At 43.8% G+C, this 23,321-nt stretch overlaps 1 protein-coding gene across 1 annotated transcript in view; it reads left to right on the plus strand.

Moving 5' to 3' along the window:
* ABCF3 (general control non-repressible 3) overlaps window positions 1-23,321 on the plus strand; it is a 132,202-nt gene that overhangs the window by 87,903 nt on the left and 20,978 nt on the right. Inside the window, exons 12-13 of the mRNA XM_087396365.1 lie at window positions 19,592-19,674; window positions 20,089-20,183. Of these exons, the coding sequence (XP_087252491.1) occupies window positions 19,592-19,674; window positions 20,089-20,183 (178 nt within the window). The remainder of the gene's footprint in view (window positions 1-19,591; window positions 19,675-20,088; window positions 20,184-23,321) is intronic.

Raw genomic sequence — 23,321 nt, forward strand, 5'->3', positions numbered from 1 at the left:
GCTTGGGATGAATTCAAGGCTGAACTGCTTATAACTTTTATATCTCCTTTTACTAGGGATCAATATATTTGTAAGTGGTATGATCTTACTCAGCAAGGATCAGTGAAAAATTATATCAAACAGTTTTGAAAATTGGCTCTGTTTGTTCATGGTATTGATGAAAGAGTTAGAATGCTCAAGTTCATCCATGGTTTGCACCCTAATATTGCTTGAGATGTTGGGGACCAAAAGCCCAATTCTCTTAAAGAGGCCATGCAGTTGGCAGAGCTTTATGAACCCAAATACAATTGGAAGGAGAAGACTTTGGGTATTGGTCACTTTGAAACTAAGCCTATGGTGAAAGGATCCATGGCATTCAAGAAGAGTATCTCAGAAGAAGGGAATTATGTATTTGTCAGATTACATAAGTCTAGGCATGCTTCTTTAAAGGTAATACCAATGTTAAACTTGCTCATAGGTATTATGGACCTTACAAGGTTTTGAGGAAAGTTGGGAGCGTGGCTTATGAGTTGGAGCTCCCACCATCCTCTAGAATACACAAAGTATTCCATGTATCACTGCTTAAGAAGTATTTGGGGCCTAAGGAGCAAGTTATGGAAGAGCTACCTCCTATGGATGAAGAGGGCCAAATTGAGTATATACCTTAGAAGATCCTTGGATTTAGAGATCATGTGTTGAGGAACAAGTCCTACATGGAATATCTTATCAAATGGAGAGGTCTACCTGATGAGTCTTCTTGGCAGCCATCTACAATTGTGGAGCAGTACCCTCAATTGCTTAGCTGAATTCTATGGCCAAAATTGAGACTTTATGAGCAGATTTGATTCTCTTAATATATAGCATATATGGACATGCTGCAGCCAGCATTCACTATCCTTTCTCAGATCAGCATGTCTCTCACTGGATTATATGATCAGATCTGTTATATTGGACAGCATAGCTCTTCCACCCGATTGCTTGATTTCTTGGGAAAATATATCCACATTCTCTACGCTATCGCATTGTTGTTTATTTTGCATGTTTATGACTAAAGTAACTGATCATTTTAATGTAAGTTTTGAATTCTGTCAAATCTTGAAGGAATTTCACCGTCGCGCATTTACCATGAACTGAAAGGAGAAAACATTAAAAGAAATAACATTTTAATTTCATTGTCCATCATCTTTTTGAAGCAATAACTAGGATTTGACAGACAAAAAATTAAATGTTGCACTAGTCAAACACATTGTTAGCAATCTTCAAAGTTGTAGGAGAAATGAAATTGGCACTATGCATGCACTTCTCCACATGGCGGCTGATCTTACCACCATTTAAGGTAAAGTAGAGGGGAGGTAGCAAGCTAAGGGTGTCCACTTCCGGACCACTTGCGGGTGAGTGTGACACCCCCTCGAGTGAAAATACAAAGGTTTTGCTTCGGTGTGAAATACCTCGATCGAGGTATCATCTCCAAAGAGGTGTTCATATGTGTGTGTGTGCTTATATAAGAGCCGTACTTATCTAGTGTTAAATCAATCAAGTATCAAGCCTACAGGCTCTTTGGTCTACATGTGAGTACTTTCATTTGTTTATTGCTTAGTCATTTCATTTCCATTTCATTATGTCTTTCTTTGAGTATCATTATCTCTCCCTAGCCTACCCTCTGTCTCTCTCTCTCTCCCTTCTCCACCATGTGCCTTCATGTGGTATCATAGCCTCCTCTCCTACCTTTCCCTTCCCCTTCTTCTTGCTCTACCTAGAGGATAAGAGAAGCCCCGCAAATGGAAGCTACCCTCTCCTCCAAGGTAGAGCTCCCTTCCCTTAGCCTCACCTTTGGGATTTGTTGGAGCTGATCTTCAAATATTGTCACGCCATTTGTTGCTGCTCATTGCCTCGGAATGCCTCTCCACCAACTACCCCTTCAGCCACCTCAATAAGCTCCTCATGAAAGAAAATGTATGGGATGCTATTGAGGATGACGCTTCCACAACGGATCCTCAACAACTCAAGGCACGGAAGCAACACAACTTAAAAGCTATTACTATCATCAGACTTTGCCTCGATGATACGTTATTTGATCACATCGACCTGAAATCAAAGGCCAAGGAGATATGGGCGCGTCTCGAGAATCTTTTCGGTAACAAAATCACAACTCCAAGGTTTTCTTGAAGTTGCAATTTTATAATTTGAAAATGGAGGATAGTGATGCCTTGAGTGCACATTTAGCAAAAATGCAATCTCTTGTGCAACAACTTTCCAGCTTGAAGTGTCTCCCAGACGACGAGGATAAAATGGATGTCCTCATGAAGAGTATGGAAAGAGTCACTCTCATTGAGCATACTCTTGAAATACTTAGGCTTGCCACGACTACCTCTGATGATATGGTGACTTCTTCTCGAAAAAGATCGCCAGACCAAAGATTCTCCGATCTCGTCTTCAAATACTACAAAGGCTCTTGCCTCCACTAGTAGATGGAAGCCCGTAGTCTCTTACCTTGCCTTCATGGGGGGGTGTTAGAATATGAAGCCAAGTTGAGTTAGTTTGGTGTGTTTTAGTGTGAATTCTAGTCTAGTGTGTCCTATGGATGCCATGTGTTACATTGGGAGCTATCCCATATGCATAGATGTTCATATGTGTGTGTGTGCTCTTATATAAGAGTTGTACTTGTCTAGTGTCAAATCAATCAAGTATCAAGCCTTCAAGCTCTTTGGTCTACATGTGAGTAAGTTCATTTGTTTATTGCTTAGTCATTTCATTTCCATTTCATTATGTCTTTCCCTAGCCTACCCTCTCTATTTCTCCCTTCTCCACCATGTGGCTTCAACTGATAGGACTAGAACTTAGATGTGTTGTAGCTATAATAACCTCAAGCTGAGATGCCATGTGCACTTGTCACCGAGCTGTAAATATTCCAAAGTCAAAGCATAAGTTGACCATATTTAATGAGTTCTTTATTTATTTAATTATGTTCAAAGAGCTACTTTCATTTGGTCAAAGTCTTGACTTCGATCAAAGATACCTAATCTTGGTTAAGTAAGCCTAACCTCGGTTAGGGAGACTCAGCTTCGACCAAGATGGTTAACCACAGATAACCAAGGAACCAAAGTGCTAACTTCGGTCAAAGAGTGTTGACTTCGGTCAACGAGACGTGGCTGACGCCAACCAAGGTGCGCCAACTTCGGTTTGAGAGACTTGGCCATAATTAAGGGGCTCTGATTGATGGTAAAGGCCCTTAATCACGACCAAGAGGGTTGACCTCGGTCGACCAAGAATTGTGTTCTGTGTTTTGTTCACATGTTTGCTTGGTGGGGACGCCCACAATGACTAGGATTAGTCTACAGATCATTATTTGCAAGCAAGGCGCTAAATTTTAATGGGTGCCATGGTTGTGCGCTTTAGTTTATTATTGCAGGTGCCAAGCGAGTTGATAACCCAAGCGCTTTGGAGCTCTTTGCGCATCCAGGAGGTGCTTGTGTGACCAAGGGGCTACGAAGATCCTAGAGTTTTTGCCCTTTGTGACATGCAACTAAAATCTAATTAATTATTTTGACAAGTGGCATATTGGCAAATGAATGAGCCATGAGCTCTTGTAAAACAATTCACATTTTGCACAGCTGAACTCTGTATTCAAAATCTCTTATCATGAATTAAAACCTTTGGGAGGGTCCAGCCCGACAAGTTGTTCTGGGCCCTAGTGCTGTGTAAGAGAGGCAGAGAGAGAGGGTGTGACGTGAAAGCAAAAGATGTTCTGCACAGCTAGCTTTTAAGGGAAGAAATTGATGCTGATCAAGTGGCTTCTAGTTTCAATTGGTATGAGAGCACAAGGCTCACGCTTTTTTCTCAAGGCGTGATAACCTGAAAAGAGGGGAGCCTGAAAATGTGATGTCTGACGTTCTGCTCTTGAAATTTGAGACGGAAGTGCTCGGTATCTCTGGTGATCAGAAATTTGACGGGAATTTTTGGCGACAGTGACCTCTCAGCATAGAGACGCCTTTCACATAGAGGAACACGGGCGCATACTTTTTCTTTTCCAAAGTGTGGGTTTTCGAGTGTCAATCGCGATGGTCAAAGGTCCCGTGATTTCGTGTGGGTATTCTTGTCTCTAGCGAGACTGACGGAAGACTCTGATGAAGGTTTTGGATCGCCAATCGACGCCCAAAGCTAGGCTTTTGAGGTGCTTGCGCTGAAGTGGTGTTTCGTCATCTGGTAGTGTAAGTGATGGAAGCTCAGTTCCGGGTGTGAAGTGACGGAGTCGCTGACCGACATGGTTGACCGAGCGGGCGACGTTGAGCGCTAACGAAAGGATTTTCACCTCTACCTTAACGAGAATTTTTTGCGAACGTCTTGACGGAAGAGTCTTTGTTTGCTACTCACGGCGCCTTCACGCAGCAGGGAGGCGCCCCGCTTAGGCGCTGACGTGTGACATAGCATGCGCCATATAGATAATTGGCGTTGACGTGGCGCATTGACACGTGGCAGCCAGTAGGACAGATGACGTGGTTTTGACACGTGGCAGTTGACAAGGCAGACCCACATGCAGAGATGATGTCGCATGCATGTGTGAGTTGACCTGACACTCTGACAGTGACACGTGGCATATGCAGACATGGCAGTTACCTTGGTTCAGTTAACTGTGGTTAGTTGACTCAGGTTGATGGTGTGGTTACTCTTGAGTCTCTGCTAGTCTGGTCAGCCAAACCAGATCATAGCTAACTTGATCAGCCTAACCAGACCAGATTGGCTAAACTAACCAGATTCTAGAATGGTTCAGTTACGTCAGAGTCCAGTTACAGACTAACCAGACCAGGGCCAGCGAGTCTGGATAGTGTAACTAGCCGGTTGCGCAATGCACATCCAGTTACTGTAAAAGACGGTTGCGCAGAGAGTTTTTTCCATCAGATTCCACCTATCTGTTAGCCAATTTCCTGTCAGAAAATCAGCAGAGAAACAGAGGAGGTCAGAATTTTGCAGAAATATAAAGATGCATGCCTTTGTACTCAGTAAAGGGAAAACAAATGCATTCTAAGAGCTTTTTGTAGCATCCAGAGAAGGGGTTTATGCTTTGAATTGATAATCTATTATTGGCACAAGTTGTGAATGCAGTACACCTCTTGTTGAGGTGTCTTGTCTTTGAAACCCAATAGCATACCCAATCATCCCATGAGGGAATGGCAGAGTCTGATCAGGTATAACAGGCAGAGAGAGAGCTGATTACTCAGTTGGGAGAGGCAAGAAGTGACCCTTTGTTTTGCAAGATGGTACAACCTCTTTTTGAGGAAGGGCCAAAAAAGCCTCCTTTTGGAGCAAATCAAGGAGTGGTGGGCAAAAAGAGATCTTTGAGTCCTACTCTTTCCACAGATGAGGTATCGAGAAAGAGTAGAGGTCTCCCCAGAAGGACAACAAAACGAGGAAAAGAGAAGGTTCTCTTTCCAAGAAGAAAAAGGCGAAGTATCATCACAGTTCATTTAGTTTGTCTTCTTCTTCTAGCTCTACCTCTTTATCCTCGACATCATCTTCTTCTTCGTCTGTATCCTCAGAGCCAAAGAAGAAGAAGAAGAATTTAAAAAAAAAAGTCTGGCAAGAAAGTAGAGACTAAAGACTTCAAAGATGGTGGGAAGTCAGTGAGATTTGCCACTAACAATGGCCAATATGGTCAAGCCGAGAAGGCAATGCAATTCATAAGGCAATTTGATGCTACCTTTAGTCTGAAAAATTTCATTGAGTCTTCGAAACTTCGTATGGTTGGTTTGCATTTTACTGGTACAGCCAGTGCATGGTGGATAGCCAAAACTGCTAACCATACATCTCCCAAGAAATGGAGAGGCTTCAAGAATGCCTTTTATAAACAATTCATTCCCAAGCAGTTTTGGGATCATGTCCTCCTTGGTTGGGAAAGTATACATATGCAAGCACAAGACACAGTTGAGTCTTATAATCAGAAATTTTGGGACTCATACTTACAGGTTTCACCTTTCAAGAAAATCTCCGACAAGACTCAACCCAGGAACTATCGGGTAGGACTGACTCCAAAGATACATGCTCAAGTGAACACTAAGGATATCAAAGATGTTTCAAATCTTATGCATTCAGCCAATGTGGCTAATCTTATATGTATGCAAGATCCTACTACTGTGCCAGGGATACCGGGGGTTAAAAAGTCAGCGACCCCCAAGTCTGAAACAAGAGTTTCTCAAGGCTCAGAAGAGGGGATTGCAGCCTCAGAAGCTGAGGGGAAACCAAGTACAGAGGCCCTGTAAGGGAAGGCCACAGTTTAGTCCTGAACAGATTGAAACTTTCAGGAAAGAGGGTAAATGCTTCAGATGCGGCATAAGAGGGGCATGTGGCTTCCCAGTGCCCAGAAAAGCCTTCAACTCCAAAGGGAAAAGAGGCAGAGAAGCCACAAGGACCGCATAAACCAATGGCGGAAGGAATTCCTGATGTACTGGATCGTGTTTCAAACCCAGAACGAAAGAAAGAACGAAAGAAAGAAAGTTTATTAAAGTCTTCGGAAGACCGATGGGTCTATGAGACTGTGAAAATCGTGATACAACGAGCTGTGGTAGTGGAGCTACTAAACGAGCGTCCATACCAATGCAAAATGCAAACTGCCAAAAATGCAGAATGGCAGTACTAAGTCCTAAGTACAACATAGTGATGGCGGTGGTCGACTATATATCAATCTCAGCATCATCATCAATATCATCATCATCCCCAGCAACAGCAAGATATCAGGATGGATGAGGCAGTGGAGGCATGAAGTCAGCAATAGAGTGCTGTCGGCCACTCAGAGGTGCGGTCCTGGCACGTCTCTTGGTCGTAGCTCTATGTCTAACCAGGGCTACTGTGACCCCCGTCGGTCGGGCTCCAACTCTAAACAAGGAGGGGTTGTCTCCAAGTGTGATCTGTGTGTCGACCCTCTGTTTGAGCTGTCGGGTCACGGGTTCCGGGTCACGGTGATGTCGAGGCCTTGTCTCGTTGGGGTCCATGTGATCTAGCTGAAAGAACTCCGTGATAGAGCTCTGAGAGGGGTCAATCGAGGAAGAAGTCTGCTCCTGTCTCCGTGCTCGGAGTATCCTCTCGCGGTGTCTAAGTGCCTCATGAATGAAACCTGCCAAACACTGCTGGTCTGGGTAGGAGTGAAAATGGGCTAAAATCCCATAACTATCTCTGAAGAGGCAATGGAAACGTCCTCGGATCTCATAGTATACAGGACACCTGAAGATAAAATGCTCCTCTCTCTCAACCTCCTGTATGTCACATAGTGTGCATATGCGCCGCTCCCTGGGTAGTCGCTCTGCTCTGCCGCTCTCGATACGAAGTCTGTGTGAAGAGACCCGGAACTGCCCAAGAGAGATCCTCATCGAGTGGGGTAGGTGAATCTGTGTGTATCCTGGTGGGTCAATGAAACCCTCCGCTGTGATATGTAAGAAGTGATCTCTGTAGAAGCTAAGCTTCACTGGGAGTTCACTCGGTTCCAACCAGGTCCGAAAAGTGTGTAGCTGTAGTAGATCCTCACGGATAACCTGGTTGACCTCGTGTGATAAGAGGGGAGAGAACGGAGCATCCATGCTATATTGGAAGGGAGGTAGTCTATCCATGTGGAGCCCCAGTTGCTCAAACCATCTCTCTGTACGTGCATACCAGCACCTCTGATCTCCTCCTGCTGCAAGTGCCATAGAAGAGGATAAAGCTATCCATGGTAGCCTGCTACGCCCAGAGGTATAATCCCCATATTCCCTAACTCGGTACAGATATGTGATGACCTGAAATGCAGCATCTAGCTGTAAAGGGGGTGACCCAAACTCAGCCTGAATGATCTGGTGAGGAACGGATGACTTACCACGAATCATCCGTGATAGCATGAGAACCTGTAGCCGCTCCACATGGGCCCACTCTGTATCCGACAAGTCTGGCCCCCAACAAGGACTGTTGTACATCCCCACTCGGCGAGCCAAGGAGTCAAAAAGCAACCCCTTGGTGCGTGGATCCTGAAAGTGTGAGCGGAAGCACTACCTCTCTAGCCTGGCCAATGAGGCATACCCTCTACTCAAGCGTGCCTGCATCGGGTCTCATAGTGAAGCTCGGTCCGGAGAAGATAACCCCAAGATAAGTGTATGATGAAACTATCTCAACAGATGACCCCGCAAATGTGAACTGCTCCTGACGCATGATGGCTCGAGATGTATCGAAGATCATGACCTTGGTTTTACCCAGGTTGACCTTCAAACCATGAGACTTACAAAAGGACTAGTGCGTCTAGGTGTCTCTAAAGCTCCTCTGCTGAGGAAGACAAGAGAGCCACGTCATCTGCATAGAGCAAAATCTGGATCAGCGTGCCTGCAAGAGAGCAACCTACACCCCCCTGTGTCTGCATCATTGTCTCAAGCTCGTCAATGTAGAGGCCAAACAAGGTAGGCGACAAAGGACACCCTTGTTTGACCCCGATGGTGCTCATGATCTCGTCTGTCCACCCGGATCCTACCCGAACTCTGCCAGAAACTCTCTCGTAAAGTGCCATGACAGCCCAAATGATCTCCTGGTCATAACCCAAGTCCTGTAGGCGCCGTATGAGGTGGGCTCTCGGGACTGTGTCAAATGCCTTGCGAAAATCCACAAAGCAACAATAAACCCTCTGCTTCCGTGATCTCGCCTCCTCGATGATACATCTGAGCGTTAGAATGTGGTCTATGGTTCCATGATCACGCCGGAATCCGGCCTGTCCTGCTGCTGTGAGTCCTCGACACTCTGTAAGTCTGCTAATCTCGGAGTAAAGTACTGATGCTTAAATCAGAGGAAAGAGGTATGCTGCTATCATGGGAAGGTGATGCTGCCACCTATCAGTGTGTTAGAGACCTCCAGACAACTTTCAGCCAAGTCCGGACAGCTATTGAAAGTCTCAAGAAAAGCGTAAAAGAGATGCAGATAAGCATAGGAGACAATTATATCTTAAGGAAGGGGATTGGGTGCTTTTGAAGTCCGAGAAGGCTAGGATCCGCAAGCTAAAGGGAAAACAAAAGGTGTATGCAAAGTTATCTCCCAGATATTATGGCCCTTTCAGGGGAAGACATTGATGAGGTTGCATAAAGGTTGGATGTTTACAAGGAAGCTTTTGGATATTTAAATATAAGGAAGCTTTTTAGTTGAGGTCAATTGAATAGAAGCCGAGGGGATGTCACCAAGCTGTAAATATTCCAAAGTCAAAGCATAAGTTGACCATTTATTGATAATAACCAATGAGCTCATCATTTTTTTATGTATGTTCAAAGAGCTACTTTCATTTGGTCAAAGTCTTGACTTCGGACAAAGATACCTAACCTCGATTAGGGAGACTCGGCTTCAGCCAATATGGTTAACCACGGTTAACCAAGGAATTGAAGCATTGACTTCGGTCAGAGAGTGTTGACTTCCGTCAACGAGACTTGGCTCACGCCAAGCGGGTTAACCTCATTAACCAAGGTGCGCGAACTTCGGTTGGAGAGACTTGGCCATAATTAAGGTGCTCTGATTGATGACCAAGGTCCTTAATTTTGACCAAGAGGCCTGACCTCGGTTGACCAAGAATTGTGTTCTATGTTTTGTTCACTTGGTTCTTCTACTTCATGAACTGAGAGAGTTTTCTCTTGATGTACCTACGTCGTTCTGATCAGGATTATGGATTTTCTTTTGCATTGGTCCTGGGTGCTAATGCTCGCTTAGTGGCTCCACGCATAGACTCTTTTTGGTCTGCCGAAGAATTTCAATAAACTATCTCTCTCTCTCTCTCTCTCTCTCTCTCTCTCTCTCTGTGGCTCTCTCTCTCTCTCACACACACACACACATTTTTTTTTGGGTAAAAAGAATTGTGCATTAAGAAAGGATTTACATTCATAGCTGTCCCAGACTACTCATAACAAAATATTGACAAGTAAAAGCATTAGAAGCTGCTCTAGAAAAGAACAGCCAGTACAGAAGAGCGGTCGAAAAATCTCTCGTGCAATCTGAGTCCTGTAGAGAACCAAGCAGGGAGACAGAAGAAATGATGAACATTCACTGCATGATATAAGGGCCATAGAGCCCAACAACGACACCAACTAAAAAATTGAATGTAGTCAGGGGTGGTGGTATATCTCCCAAACAACCAAAACTGCCTACTAAAAGCAATACGAGAAAAACGGGCACGAAGATAAGTCCCCAATCTGGGAAGAAAGTCACGGGCAACCGAGCAAATTCAGAGTCCATGGGATGCGAACAAGATGGACAATGCGATGAAGTAATGCGCCTGGCAGCCAAGAAAGAATCCACTAGTAAAGCACCAACGAAACACTGCCACAAGAGAAGCCTTGTCTATGCAGAAGCTTATTGTTCCAAATACAGCCAAGACACACCTTCCACCAAGCCAATGGTTTGTCAAGATGCCAGATAGAAAGACCCCACTCATGAATCCATGGCTGCGGTAGGAGAAGATAAGCTGCATTGCGTCGATGAAATCTTCAATCCAGAAGAGAAAGATCAGTGAACAAACGGGGAACTGATTGGAAAGGAAGCAGCATGGTTTTGAGAATACCCTAGATAGGTCTGTGGTGCATACCCAAAAAGAAACATGTCCAAGCCTGTGGAAAAGAAAGAGTAAGACCCCTGTCATCCACCACATCTTCCACTATGGAGATACCCAGTCGATGTAGAAAGTAGGCCTTCCTAGGCTGAAGATAAGCCAATGGCGGATCAAAGACCCAGCTCCAATGAATACTTTGCAGACAGAGGGTATTTTCAGGATCCGGGACCACGGCTTGACCAGTGCAAGTGTTCCACTATAATCTTCCAAACCGGAAGTAGGCGAGTAGAAAATGGACAACCAAGAATAGTACCATGTAGATGCTCAAAGATAACATCCAATACAGCGGGGATCCACGTCCAAATGCATCAGAACGAAGAGAAGCAAAAGATACAAGAGAGCACAAGTGTCTATGGCTGATGCTGGTCCAGAAAAGTAAGCAAGCTTGTGAGCAATCACATGAGTGTGAATATTCAAAATATTTAAACTCCCATGCATCTTGGGCGAGTAGACATATTTGTACTTTAGTAGGCGAACCGCCTTATGATCCGTTTTAGTGTGCCAAAGGCATTCCATTGGCCTGGAAATGAATTTCTCAATGTCTATAAAAGACCAAGGAATCAATGGCAAAGGAAATTGCACATAGGCCATTATAATGGATTGCACTATTCGAAGGGAAACATGCAATGACCATGTGGAGAGCTTCCAATACGCATCTTTGTTTTTTTTTTCCCGAAGAAAGGAACCTTCTTTTAATGCTTGAAAGATTTCATACAAGACAACAGCCCTCAAGGTATTGAGTATGGAAAAACCGGAAAAGGTTAACAGAAAGAATTGGCCTATTCCAAAGAAACCCAGCTCACTTGCCTAGAAAACTCCTATAGGCCAAGCCTTGTAGAAACGAGCACGCCTCTCGATAGTCGCCCTGGAGCTTGGAGTCCCACTCTCCTAGGTGGATCGTAGTGTGTATATCATCGATGCCCTGTCAGATGGCGACTAGGGTAGCCGAGGGTGGAACCAGGTGCTCACCCATCACGGGACTGCAATGAACCACCCAAATGTTCCACGCCGTGATGCTGGCTACCAGGGTCGGGAGAGCCTTGAGGGCTTTCCAGAGTCTGTCATTTGTGAAAGGCTCCTCCAGTCTACTGCATAAATCCTGTGAGACTATTGTCGGAACATGATCCCAAACTACATCTCGGGCCACAAGACCAGCTGGGGTCATCCTCTTCGTCTGAAAGAGCTGGCTGTAAAAACCTGTGGTCAGGTCTAAAATCTCTTGCGGGTCAGTGTGCATGATGCCTTGCGAATCACGGAGACGTTGCAATTGTGTGCCCATCGATCGAGGCCCAGTGGTATGAAAAAACTGCTTCGTCATCATGTCACCCTGTTGCACCCACTAGGCCCGATAGGAGAACTCAGCCCGCCGAATCTCCGTGTCCTGAAGCTTAAGGCCTGCACTCTCGAACCTGTCGCTAAGCCACTGAGAACGTGGGTCCTACTCCCTGCTAAGCTGCTCTATGGAGGCAAGGTCTCTTGTCAAAGGCGGCTCTCACTCTTGAAGGGTCCTCCTCCGCCTAAGGGCATGAGCTTGCAACTCCTCGCTGCTCCTCTAAATGGCATCGGCCACCCATGCAGCCCAGGTCTCGCACGGTGTCGTCTCTGACTGCTCTCAAATCCCTACCATGACCTGCTGGATCTCCTAGTCCTACAGGAGGTCCTCTGGAATGCAACCCCCCTTCTGGGGGAGACCTCGGAGGGTCTGATCCAAGTAAAGTACTACTGGAGAGTGGTCTGACATCGTGGTACCTACCAGAATCCCGGTAGAGCTGCCTCTGTGCAGTGCCCAGTCCCCAACATAGAAACGGTTAAGTCTCTCAAGCAATCCATCATGTCTCCTCTGTCCAAAGAAGAAGAGGAGGCTGCCAAGGGTCCTACTGAAATCTGGCTCTCTCCATTGTTTAGCCATAGGAACTGCTCCACATCATAGAAAAATAAACAAAGACATTTCGTTTCAGTATCTCGTCCATGATGAACAAAAATTTTTTTTTTCCTCCTAACAAAATTGCTATATTTCAAGGTTGTCCCAAATAGCAGTGCCGCACCCTATTGTAGTACATGGTGATAATGACTTGCAAAAATGAAAATAGTAGCTTCCATTGAGTAATTATAAAATAATAATTATTATTTAGTCATCGAAAAGATACCGTTGTACAATGCTTGCAAGAGAGACTAGAACAGTCTCTTGCTTGAGCATGATATGCAAATCAGTAGAACCCATGGCACAATACATGCATTGATCTAATGATTATAATGTCTTGAATATCCATGAATAAGACGGCATTGTGTTTTATGCACCCAAAAAACTCCACTTGTAGGTGATGCCATAGAGAATATTTGATGCCATAATGTCATGCTTGAACCCAAAGTAAAGAAAAGATGTTCATAGCAATTAAGTGTAATTAACTAATATAGTGATAGTTCACTTTCGAACAGCTTCTAGTCCTTATACCTATTGATAAAAATAAGATTCGAGGAAGGAATGATGAATAGGAGAAAGATTGGAAACTCATGAATTAGAGTGCTGCACAAATGTTCATAAGATTCAAAATCAAAATACTCTTATCATAAAATCATTCCAATTATCATTGCTCTTTTGAATCATGGCAACAATAGCATTGTAGAATGCTTGCAAAAGAGACTCTTGCGGGAGGATGATATATGCATGTCTATCAAGATGCCATAGAGAACATTTCCAGCTCTCATGTCATGCGCCCAACTTAAAAAGCATTGTTCATGGTCATTGCATGTAGTCAACAAATACCGCCACAAGCTCACTTCAAACAACTTGAAGCCCCAAGGATAAAAAATATAATATGGTTTTGGAAAAAAATATTTGGAGAAGATACAAGAGAGATTCCAATAGGGATAATCCATGACTTTGTGAGTCGTGCAAAAGCTCAAAAGAATGGTAAAGAATTATACTTAATAGTCAAGATAGCCGTGGACACTAAAACGATGATCGTGTCAAATAATGCCTTAAAATTTTATCTTCAAAGCCATCCTAGGCTTGAACTTATACGATAGGAAATCAAAAGATGATTCAAAGTCATACTATCATTTATTTTGAGATTCCGTTACGTTTGGGAGGTACGGGCTCCAAACAGGACGGATTTTCCGATGTTGAAAAAAAAGAAGGAAAACCTACCAAATCGCACAGTGATCTATTTCTGGAAGGAGGGAGATTGCAGGTCAAGATTCATTGTGAACTCGCGGATTTTCACCAGACCTCTTGTTGCACAGATTTCGAGTCAGGTTTCATAGAAGAACCAGATTCTGAACTGAAACGAAGACTAAGGACCAAGAATAGAATTCGAGATGCAGATTGAGATATAGATTTCTTATGAGATTGAGATTGTGATACCTATCTCCGATTGTGATTGAGACTGAGATTGTGATACAGATTGAGATACTACAGGTAAGGTATGGCGATGGTGGGGCAGTAGATCTATCTTCCAGCAGGAAAATTTTTGTTGTAACTGATCTCCTTTAAATAAAGATATTCTTTCTTCTCTAATTTCAAATTGCTATTCTTGTGAAAACTCGACTTTAGTGACTTGGCGGCTCACAAGTGATATCAGAGTAGGTTTCAACTATTGAAAGTTGGAGGATCTTCAAAAATATGCCCCAGAGTTGGATGATGCTTCTTTGACTAGCAAGTTCACTGAGGGCATGAACCCTCACATTCCCTCCTTAGTGAAACGAGGATGCCCACGGAATTTCATGGATACTGTGCGAAAAGCAAAAAATTATGAATATATGAATCCCTTCAAAAAAGTAGAATTACAAATTTACTAGTAATAACCTAACATAATATAAGGGGCAGGGTCATCTTTTTACAGCATGGATTGCATCCCAAAATTCTAAGCTACAGCCCCAAACTGAAACAATTGTGGCCCCAGTCAGAATTTTAGTCAGGCTGCAAATCAACCCTCCAATGGCTTACAACAGCAGCCGCCCATGGGAGGATCCACGAAAAGAAATGCCACTAAAGGCTAGGACCGAAAAGGTGGATTGGAGGACGGTAGATCTAGAGTCCTTGGAGTGGGCGAGGAGGATGGGACTTTGCTATTGGTGTGGAGAGCAGGGCCACATGATGTTCGAGTGTACCAACAAGACGATTCATCTCAAGGTCCAGGCGAAAGCTGTGACGATCAAGGAGTATGCGGAAGGTACATTTTCATGTTATCTATGTATATTTTTGCTGCGATAGATTTAGATAAAGCCCATACACAAGCTTCTGTCATATCTTCATGTCTTCATTTGAGCATCATTTCCTCATACCCTAACCTTCTCCTTTCTCTCTCTCTCTCTCTCTCTCTCTCTCTCTCTCTCTCTCCACCATGTTTCTAACAATCTCTTCTACATTACAAGTAATTTTTTCGCCACATATATCTTTCTCTATCTCCTCCCTGGTTTCCACAATCAATTATGGCCTGAACTTTAGTAAGCCAACCCATGTCAATAATGATAACGTACTTACCTATGTCCAGAATTGGAAATGCACGTCCACTCATGACCTCTCCCAATTGGAAACCAAGATTCTCTATCACTCCACTCATGAACTTTCTCTTGCCACTTGGGGGGACGCAGCAACATTCAAATTCAAATCTTTCACCACTCGAGGGAAAAGCAAACAATGGCTACTTCTTGAGTCAATCAAAGATCGTCCACTTCACCCTAGGCTTTCATTCATTCATCAAGTATGACAAGATTGCGACCGGCAAGGGTAAACCATCACTCGTCACCCCCCCATACTATGAATTGGGTGGTCAATACCATCAAACCAAAGTAAAAGCCCATACAAACAATTGTGGGGGACAACCTAGGGCAGAGTACCTCTTATTGACTCCAAATACATTCAATTTAGAGAGACAACTTAAGGTTGAGAACCTTTATTGACTCAACACAAACACACATAGCATAGGGGCCTAGAAAGCCCAACCCTAGTCGAAAGGATCCTCGTCCTCAAGAGAGAGGCGGTGAACCTCTGTTGTAGCTGTATGTATCTCCTCCGGGGGCTCTTCAGGTTTAGCTTGTTCTTTAGCCAGGAGACTGGCATGATGCTTCTCTTGTTCTTGTTCCTTCTTCTTGAAGCAGTGAGCTTCAATGTGTCCTTTCCTCTTGCAAAACTTGCAAATAATATTCTTGTTGGTCTTCCATTTGCTCGTGAAGTAGAAGACAACGAAGTCATGATGGCAAAGACGTTTGTTAAGGCGGGCAGCAAGCAAAAATGAAGATCCAGCAAAGGAATGGGCTAGTCCCAGTCTTCAAAACAGGACAGCAATCTCCTCGTGTGCAAAAGAGCAGATATAAATGTGTAGTGGCGCTCCAATGTGACCCCGAATCAGAGAACAGCCAGTATATGCCTCAAAATGTGGAATGGAATGCTGCAACAGATCCAGACCTCTCAAAACGGCTCACAAGAGCACTCCGAAACGCTGTAGCAGCTACCTGAAATAGAAGACAGCTGATGGAGATGTGTTGAAGACCTTAAAACAGCTTGGAAATGCCTCTATTGAAGGCAGTTATGCAGCAGCCAGCTCAAAGCACGTTGGAAATGCCTCCAAAGGCCTCGAAGTGCTGCACAAAATGCTCACAAGTGGTCGAATACACAGCAGCAGCAGAATGAAACTGTCTTGAGTGTCGAGAAAACCTCCAAAATAGCCTTGAAACAACCCTGGGAACCCTCACGTGCAGAAGTGTGCTCAAGGAAGTGCCGACCAGCCAGCTTTCAGGGCACCAAAGCTGCCTAAACCTCCACACGTGTAGGCGCAACTTGCAGGAGCTGCCGACCAGCAAGCAAGGAGAGGAAAATGGGAACCTAAAATACTCGCATGAAGGCAACAAAGGAGGCAGCAGGAGCTGAAGCGGTGGCTGGGTATGGAGGAGGCAGAAAACGGAAACTAATGGCTGCAGAAAGAGTAGGGCTGAGGCGAAATAGAGTAGGGCTGAGGCGGCTACAAAAACGGAGGCTAAAATTGGATTAGGATTTTGAATTAGGGTTAGGGCTAGGATGGCGTGGTAGCTATGGAAGGTGTCTCTGATACTATGTTAGAAACATGGTGGAGAAAGAAAGATATATTAACGTCTGCAGGAGGCCTTGCGGGCCTATGAGACAAAGTGCAAAACCGAGAGAGAGAGAGAGAGAGAGAGAGAGAGAGAGAGAGAGAGATGGTTAGGGTATAAGGAAATGATGCTCAAATGAAGACATGAAGAAGGCTTTCATTCACTCATCAAGTATGACAAGATAAGTGAAGTACAAGCCTTATATAGGCTACTCTCTCACACTAGCACCTAGTACATATGGGATAAGTCCCATAATGACACGTGGCACTCACATGATACACACACATGAACTAGTACTAGATCACCTAGTACTACACACCAATACACTCCTTGGCTATGATATGTCCAACACCTCCCTTTAGATCAAAAAGTGTGAGACCCAACACGCAAAGAGTAAACCGATCCCCCCTCCACCACAATACTGCAAAGAGCAAGTCCAACACCTCCCATGTGATAGAGGCTTCTCAGTCAGCTTGCGACCGGCAAGGGCAAACCATCACTCGTCACCCCCCCATACTCTGTATTGGGTGGTCAATACCATCAAACCAAAGTAAAATCCCATACAAACAATTGTGGGGGACAACCCAAGGCAGAGTACCTCTTATTGGCTTCGAATACATTTAATTTAGAGGGACCAATACATGGTCTGTAAGGACCTATGAATACATGTACATGCACCAATACATGGTCCCTAGGACCTACAATTGGATCTGTAGTATAGGATATTGATAATGTGCAGTAGTGCATGGACCCTAAGACCTATGAATCTAGTTTATATGTTGTATAAAAAAAAGGAGGGGGAGAGAGACACTAGCACCTAGTACATATGGGATACCTCCCATAAATGACACGTGGCACTCACACATGACACACGCACACATGAACTAGTACTAGATCATTTAGTACTACACACCAACACACTCTTTGGCTATGATATCTCCAAGAGAGATTTCAGCCATGGAACTTAGAAAGGCAGTCCAAAAAAGTGCCGAGTTGTATATGGTAATTTTCAAGAATTTAGAAGAACCCATTTCATAAGAAGTAGATGGCAAACTTGAGTATCTAAAGAAGCATTTAGAGGAGTATGTGGATGTCTTTCTAGACGGTCTCCTTGGGGCAGTTCCTTATGTCAAGGCTCCGTATAGGTTCACACTGCAAGAATATATTGAATTGAAGCTCCAACTAGAGAACTTGCTCAAGAAAGGTTTCATCCAACTCAGTTTATCCCCTTGGGGTGCTCCCGTATTGTTTCAAAAGAAGAAAGACGGAACAGTTGTTTTGAGCTACATTCTTCTCTAATATAGAGCTTAGGTTTGGTTATCATCAGATCCAAATAAAAGAAGAGGATATATTTAAGACTGCCTTAGGACTCGCTACGGCATTACGAGTATATAGTCTTGCCTTTTGGTTGGACCAATGCTCTTGTCACATTTATGTGCTTAATGATTAACATTTTTTATGAGTATTTAGATGATTTTGTTTTTGTTTTTCTGGATGATATCTTGATTTACTCCAAGAATAAAGCAAAACATGAGATTCATCTTAGAAAAGTTTCAACGAAGCTTTGTGATAATTCACTCTATGGAAAACTAGTAAATGCTTCTTTGCGAGGGAGTCAATTGATTATGTAGGTGGGATTTTTCCTAAGGATGGAGTGCATATGGATCCCAAGAAGGCAAAAGCAATTGTTGAGTGGCCAATTCTAAAGATTATAAGATGGGAAATAGATGGACTTACTAAGATGGCTCATTTCATCCCTATTAAGAAGACGGACGGAGCAGTTGATGTCGCCAAAGTGTTTGTGAAGGAAAAATTTTGGCTTCATGGAATGCCTAAAAGCATATTCTGATAGAGATTCCAAGCTCGCATCTAACTTTTGGCAAAGGTTAGGAATGAGTACTGCATTCCATGCTCAGAGTGACTGTGAGATCGAGATAGTGACTGGAGTATTAGAGGACATGTTGAGGATAAAACCTACAATGCAAGAAATCGGTCAAGCTCCAAGAGATCAAAATGGAAACATTGTCACAAGAAGTCCTAACATATTAACCCAAGTTAGATGCACATTGGGAATCCGGTGTTGTGGTGAGGGGGATCACAAGACTAATGGAAGGGAATGTGACAAGGAAAGAAATGTGTCATTAGAGCCTCGAGTCAGTAGAAGAATTTCATAACAGTGGAATTGGTACCAAGCTATGCAACTGTCAGAGGAAATCTTTTCACAAATGTGTAGCAACAGACGCTGAATAAATTATATAATGAAAAAATACTAGGTATTGTTACATATTGCAGTTATCATAGACGAAAAGACCTCGAGGTGCCCTTAACGAAACCACAAACCAAACAAACCCTGAACCCACACACCACATGTTTGTGGACCTCAAAGCTTTTGTCCAGCTGCATAATGTAAACGTATGTTCATAGGTGTGGAAGCTCCGTCTAAAGCTTTTGAGGGAAACGAGTACAGTCATTCTGGACATATAGTAGAGAAATTGAGTTTATTGCTATCTTAATTCGCTGGAATCTCAGGAGTACGAGAATAATCGAAGGTTATTTTAAACTGCTAGAGAACAATGCCATCTTCTTTACTTTGTCACACATATTTGCAATTGAGAAAGTACAATATTACAAAGGGAGGCTGCTGTCCACTTTTTGTGCTTCCTTGCTGCACAATGTTTTAATGAAAAGCAAACAAAGGCAAATGTTTTGATGAAAAGCAAACAAAAGTCTTTTCATTCTAGACTGGATTACTTGTGGGAATATGACTTGTTTGCATTGTTTAGAGTTAATTTACTGCAATCTCGATACTCTGGATTGTAGGTGGAAAAAAGGTACTATGAATAGAGCACGAATGACGCTTGTTCCCAATCATGCTGTTACATTTCACTTTAGAATTTTTGTTTTAGCATCTTCAATATGACACCACTCATCTGAAGTTCTTTTGATTCGCTGCAGTGATGCCTCTTTTGGATACCCTGGTGGCCCTCTTTTGTTCAAGAATCTGAATTTTGGCATAGACCTTGATAGTCGCGTGGCAAGTAAGTGACAACAGTTGTAAGGGAATTTGAAACATATGTAGATAGTGAATATAATGTTTTGCATCTCGTGGATAGCTTGGAAGCCGTATATCCAATCTGGTTAGCGATTAGATATGATTTAGAGCTCTCTGTTAGGTCATACTTTGACGGATCAATAGATTATCCATAGGATTTAGAGCTGAGTAAACCTCCCTGTTAGATCGTGCTTCGATGGATTAATAAAGTATCACAGTTAGTAAACTGAGATCTTGTTTTCTTCCATCTGTTCATGTAGAGACAACTTTGTAATGTAGTTTGTGATTTTTCTACTAGCAATCTACAAAAACGTGAGCAGAAATCAGTAGCAGATGTATTTTGGGAGTGCTTTTAATACAAATCCGCCAAATTTAACATATATGTTGTGTTCTTTTTCAGTGGTTGGACCAAACGGTATTGGAAAGTCAACCTTGTTGAAACTGATTTCAGGAGAGCTAGAGCCCAGTTCTGGTACTGTGTTCAGGTCCGCAAAGGTAAGTCCTTTCATTTGAATGATATACAATCATTCATTGCTTCTTATCTGCAAACATCTTTTCCAGAGAACTTTCTTTGTTATTGTATACTTCTCTCTCAATTTTGTACATGCTTCCACGGTCTGGGCACATTAAACTTCTCGTAGTAGGGATCAAATGACTCCAGGCAATTCAGATCAAAGTTTTTGGTGGTTAGCCTCGTGTAGAGTGTGATGCCCAGCATCTAAATAGGATACAGTTGCCATTTTGGTAACCTGCCTTGTTATTGAGCCTAGTCCAGGACACTTCGAGTACAACAGTTTTCGATTGATGGCCTTAATGCCAGATTAAGTTATACTGTTGTACCGTTCTTTGCCAAACTATTGCTTGCCTTATAGACTAGCTATAATTGTTATCATCCATGTCTATTAAAGAGGTTGTCAATTGAAGTGCAGCCGTAACATCCAACTTGTGCCAATATTCTGAATATAGAATGTATTGTGATCCTGCATGTGCGGCCTGAGCTGGCACTCTAGGCTTGCACAAGCTTCTTAAGGTGCCAATCTAGGTCATCAGTGTGAAGGGCAGATCTTGGATCTCGTGCAATCTATGAGCGGTGATCTTGTCTAGATGTGCAAGGTGAAACTTCTTAATGGTTTTGTAGAAATCCCTAGGTGGAGGCCAGCTTGAAACTCATGGGGAACATGAGCTCTTTGTACATGCTAGAGTGGGCTATGTGTGTAATGTGGATTAAGACCCAAACCCATGGTTAATAAACCCTACTGTTGTGTTAGGTGGGATTTGAGCTGTTTGCCATTTAACTTCTGTTACCAAGTCTAATAATTTCGTAGATCAGGGTGAAAGTTTAACTCTTTTATTTGTCTTAACCCAGTGTTTGATAGGGGGCAAAGCAAAAAAAAAGGAAGATACTAGAGATCCTTGGCATTAGAGAGCCCAATACCTAGCCAAAGTCACGAGCTGCCAAACAAACGCCTTGTTAACATTTAACCCTGGTATGTCCTTGTAGGTGGTCAACTCCTGAAGTTGACCTCATTGGTCAACTCTTTGGTTGAATTTGGGTCTATATAGACCACATGTACTTTCTTCATTATCCATCTGCAACTATTGTTGTTTCCTTCAGCTATTTCTTCCTCTGTTGCATTCCACTTACATTCCATTGCTCCGCACATCCAACTGTTTTATCAGAGCAGTGTTTTGACTCCTACCGGACTTCCTCTATGCTCAGCTTGAGCTTAGCTCCATAGCAAGCAGCTCGTTGGTGCGGGTGTTTGGATCTCTTGCATATGCACATGTATCCTCTCAGCTGAGGCATAAGCTTTGATGATAAGGCCATCAAATGCATTTTCATTGGCTACAGCTCATAGAGCAAAGGATACAGGCTGTTTGAGCCTAGCACAGGCAAGGTAATTGTCAGTAGAGACATGGTTTTTTCTGAGCAGGCAGCTTTACCTTGGTTGGACTGTAAAAAACAGCCATCCGTGGAAGCCTCTGATATATTTGATTTTATACCGCCGTTCACAGATTGAAATGACACTTTGTAGGATCCGACTCTAAATGCTTCTAGCAGTTCACAGCTGCCTTTTGTTGCCATTGTTCAGGCTGATTTACAGCCACTTGACGATCAAGAAATTGATCAGGGAATTGATGAGGAGCAGGCTATCATTAGACCACCTCCTGGATACTCTATGGGACAGCAAGCAAGCTGAGGTGCACAAAAACAAATGTAGGTCAATTTGCTTCATGTTACTTCGATTGCTACTGCTTGTAATGAGGAACCTCTCCGTCATAAGGATGCATTTGATAGCAGAGAATAGATGGATGCCGAGAGAGAGAGGAAAGAAAGAAAGAAAGTGTATTATTGTCCACTAAAGGCCAAAATGGGCCCATGGGACATCAAGAACTCTGCATACAAGATAGCACAAAATCAACGTGCCACAAAGAAGAGGCATCGTCGAATATCATCTAAGTGCTACGCAATACAATGCAAGTGAAAGTACATAATGTCAAATCTGAGCCTAAATACAAAGTAAACTAGATGCAAGGAAACCGCCCCTGGGTGCAAAATGGGGGGATGAGTACAATATGCCAATGCAAAGATACAAGTCCAGGTGTCACGGAGTCTGAGAACCAAAATTATACTGGAAATCCTGTCCATCGACTCTGCCTCCCGCTACGAGAGTACAAATCTGAGCAAAGGTGAGGTGAGCGGCTGGTGGGGCGAGATCTCCATGAGTAAGTCTCCTCCGAAAAGCTGCCATCATCCTGGATCGTCTGGAGATGAAGCGGCGAGTACGTCCCCTATGTAACAAGATCCTGCGGCGTCTACAAACCATCTCATATGTACATCCACAGGGTGGAGGCATGTGTCCTGTGTGAGCTCTGACCTCCTCGTGCTCCTCCTGGTCTCTGTCCTCTGGTATAGCGTGTGCCTGAGCTCTATCAGGCTGGGCTCTATCACGCTCCGGTCTGTGCTGATGGTATCTGAGGTAGTCTCGTCGAAGCAGAGTGTCGTCCCTGACATAAAGAGCTAGGCAATGCTGATCCTCGTAGTCCATCACTCGTGAGAGAGGTCCAAAGCCATCCGTGAAGAGACAGTGGAATCTACCTCTGAGCTCATAATATAGCGGGCATCTGCAAATGAAGTGCTCCTCTGACTCCACCTCTCCCATGGTGCAACAAGGGCAGATCCTAGTCTCTCGGCCTGGTCGCCGTCCATCCTCCATGCGTCGCATCCTACCAGCCTCTATCTCGAGCTGATGCGAAGAGACTCTAAGTTGTCCAAGGGCAATCCTCAGTGAGTGGGACATTTGGATACCTGTATAGCCTGGTGGAATGACAAATCCATCCTCTGAGATCCGAAGGAAGTGGTCACGATATGTGGCCATCTTCGTCGGAAGCTGCGTGGGATAAATCCAAGTGCGATACGTATGAAGCTGCAGCAAGTCTGCTCTCGTGACCTGGCTAAGCTCGTGGCGAGTCAACTCGAGATGAGGGGCATCTATGCTGTATCGGAAGGGAGGCAGTCTATCCATGTCTAGTCCAAGAGATGTGAGCCACCTAGTGAGTCTGAAGTACCAGCAGTATCGGGCCCCAGATCGTGCCAACTCCATAGAAGATGCAAGTGCTAACCATGGCAAC

This window comes from Dipteris shenzhenensis, chromosome 25 (genome assembly GCF_047967505.1).
Source record: "Dipteris shenzhenensis isolate YYH24624 ecotype China chromosome 25, Dip_SZ_1.0, whole genome shotgun sequence".
NCBI lineage: Eukaryota > Viridiplantae > Streptophyta > Polypodiopsida > Gleicheniales > Dipteridaceae > Dipteris > Dipteris shenzhenensis.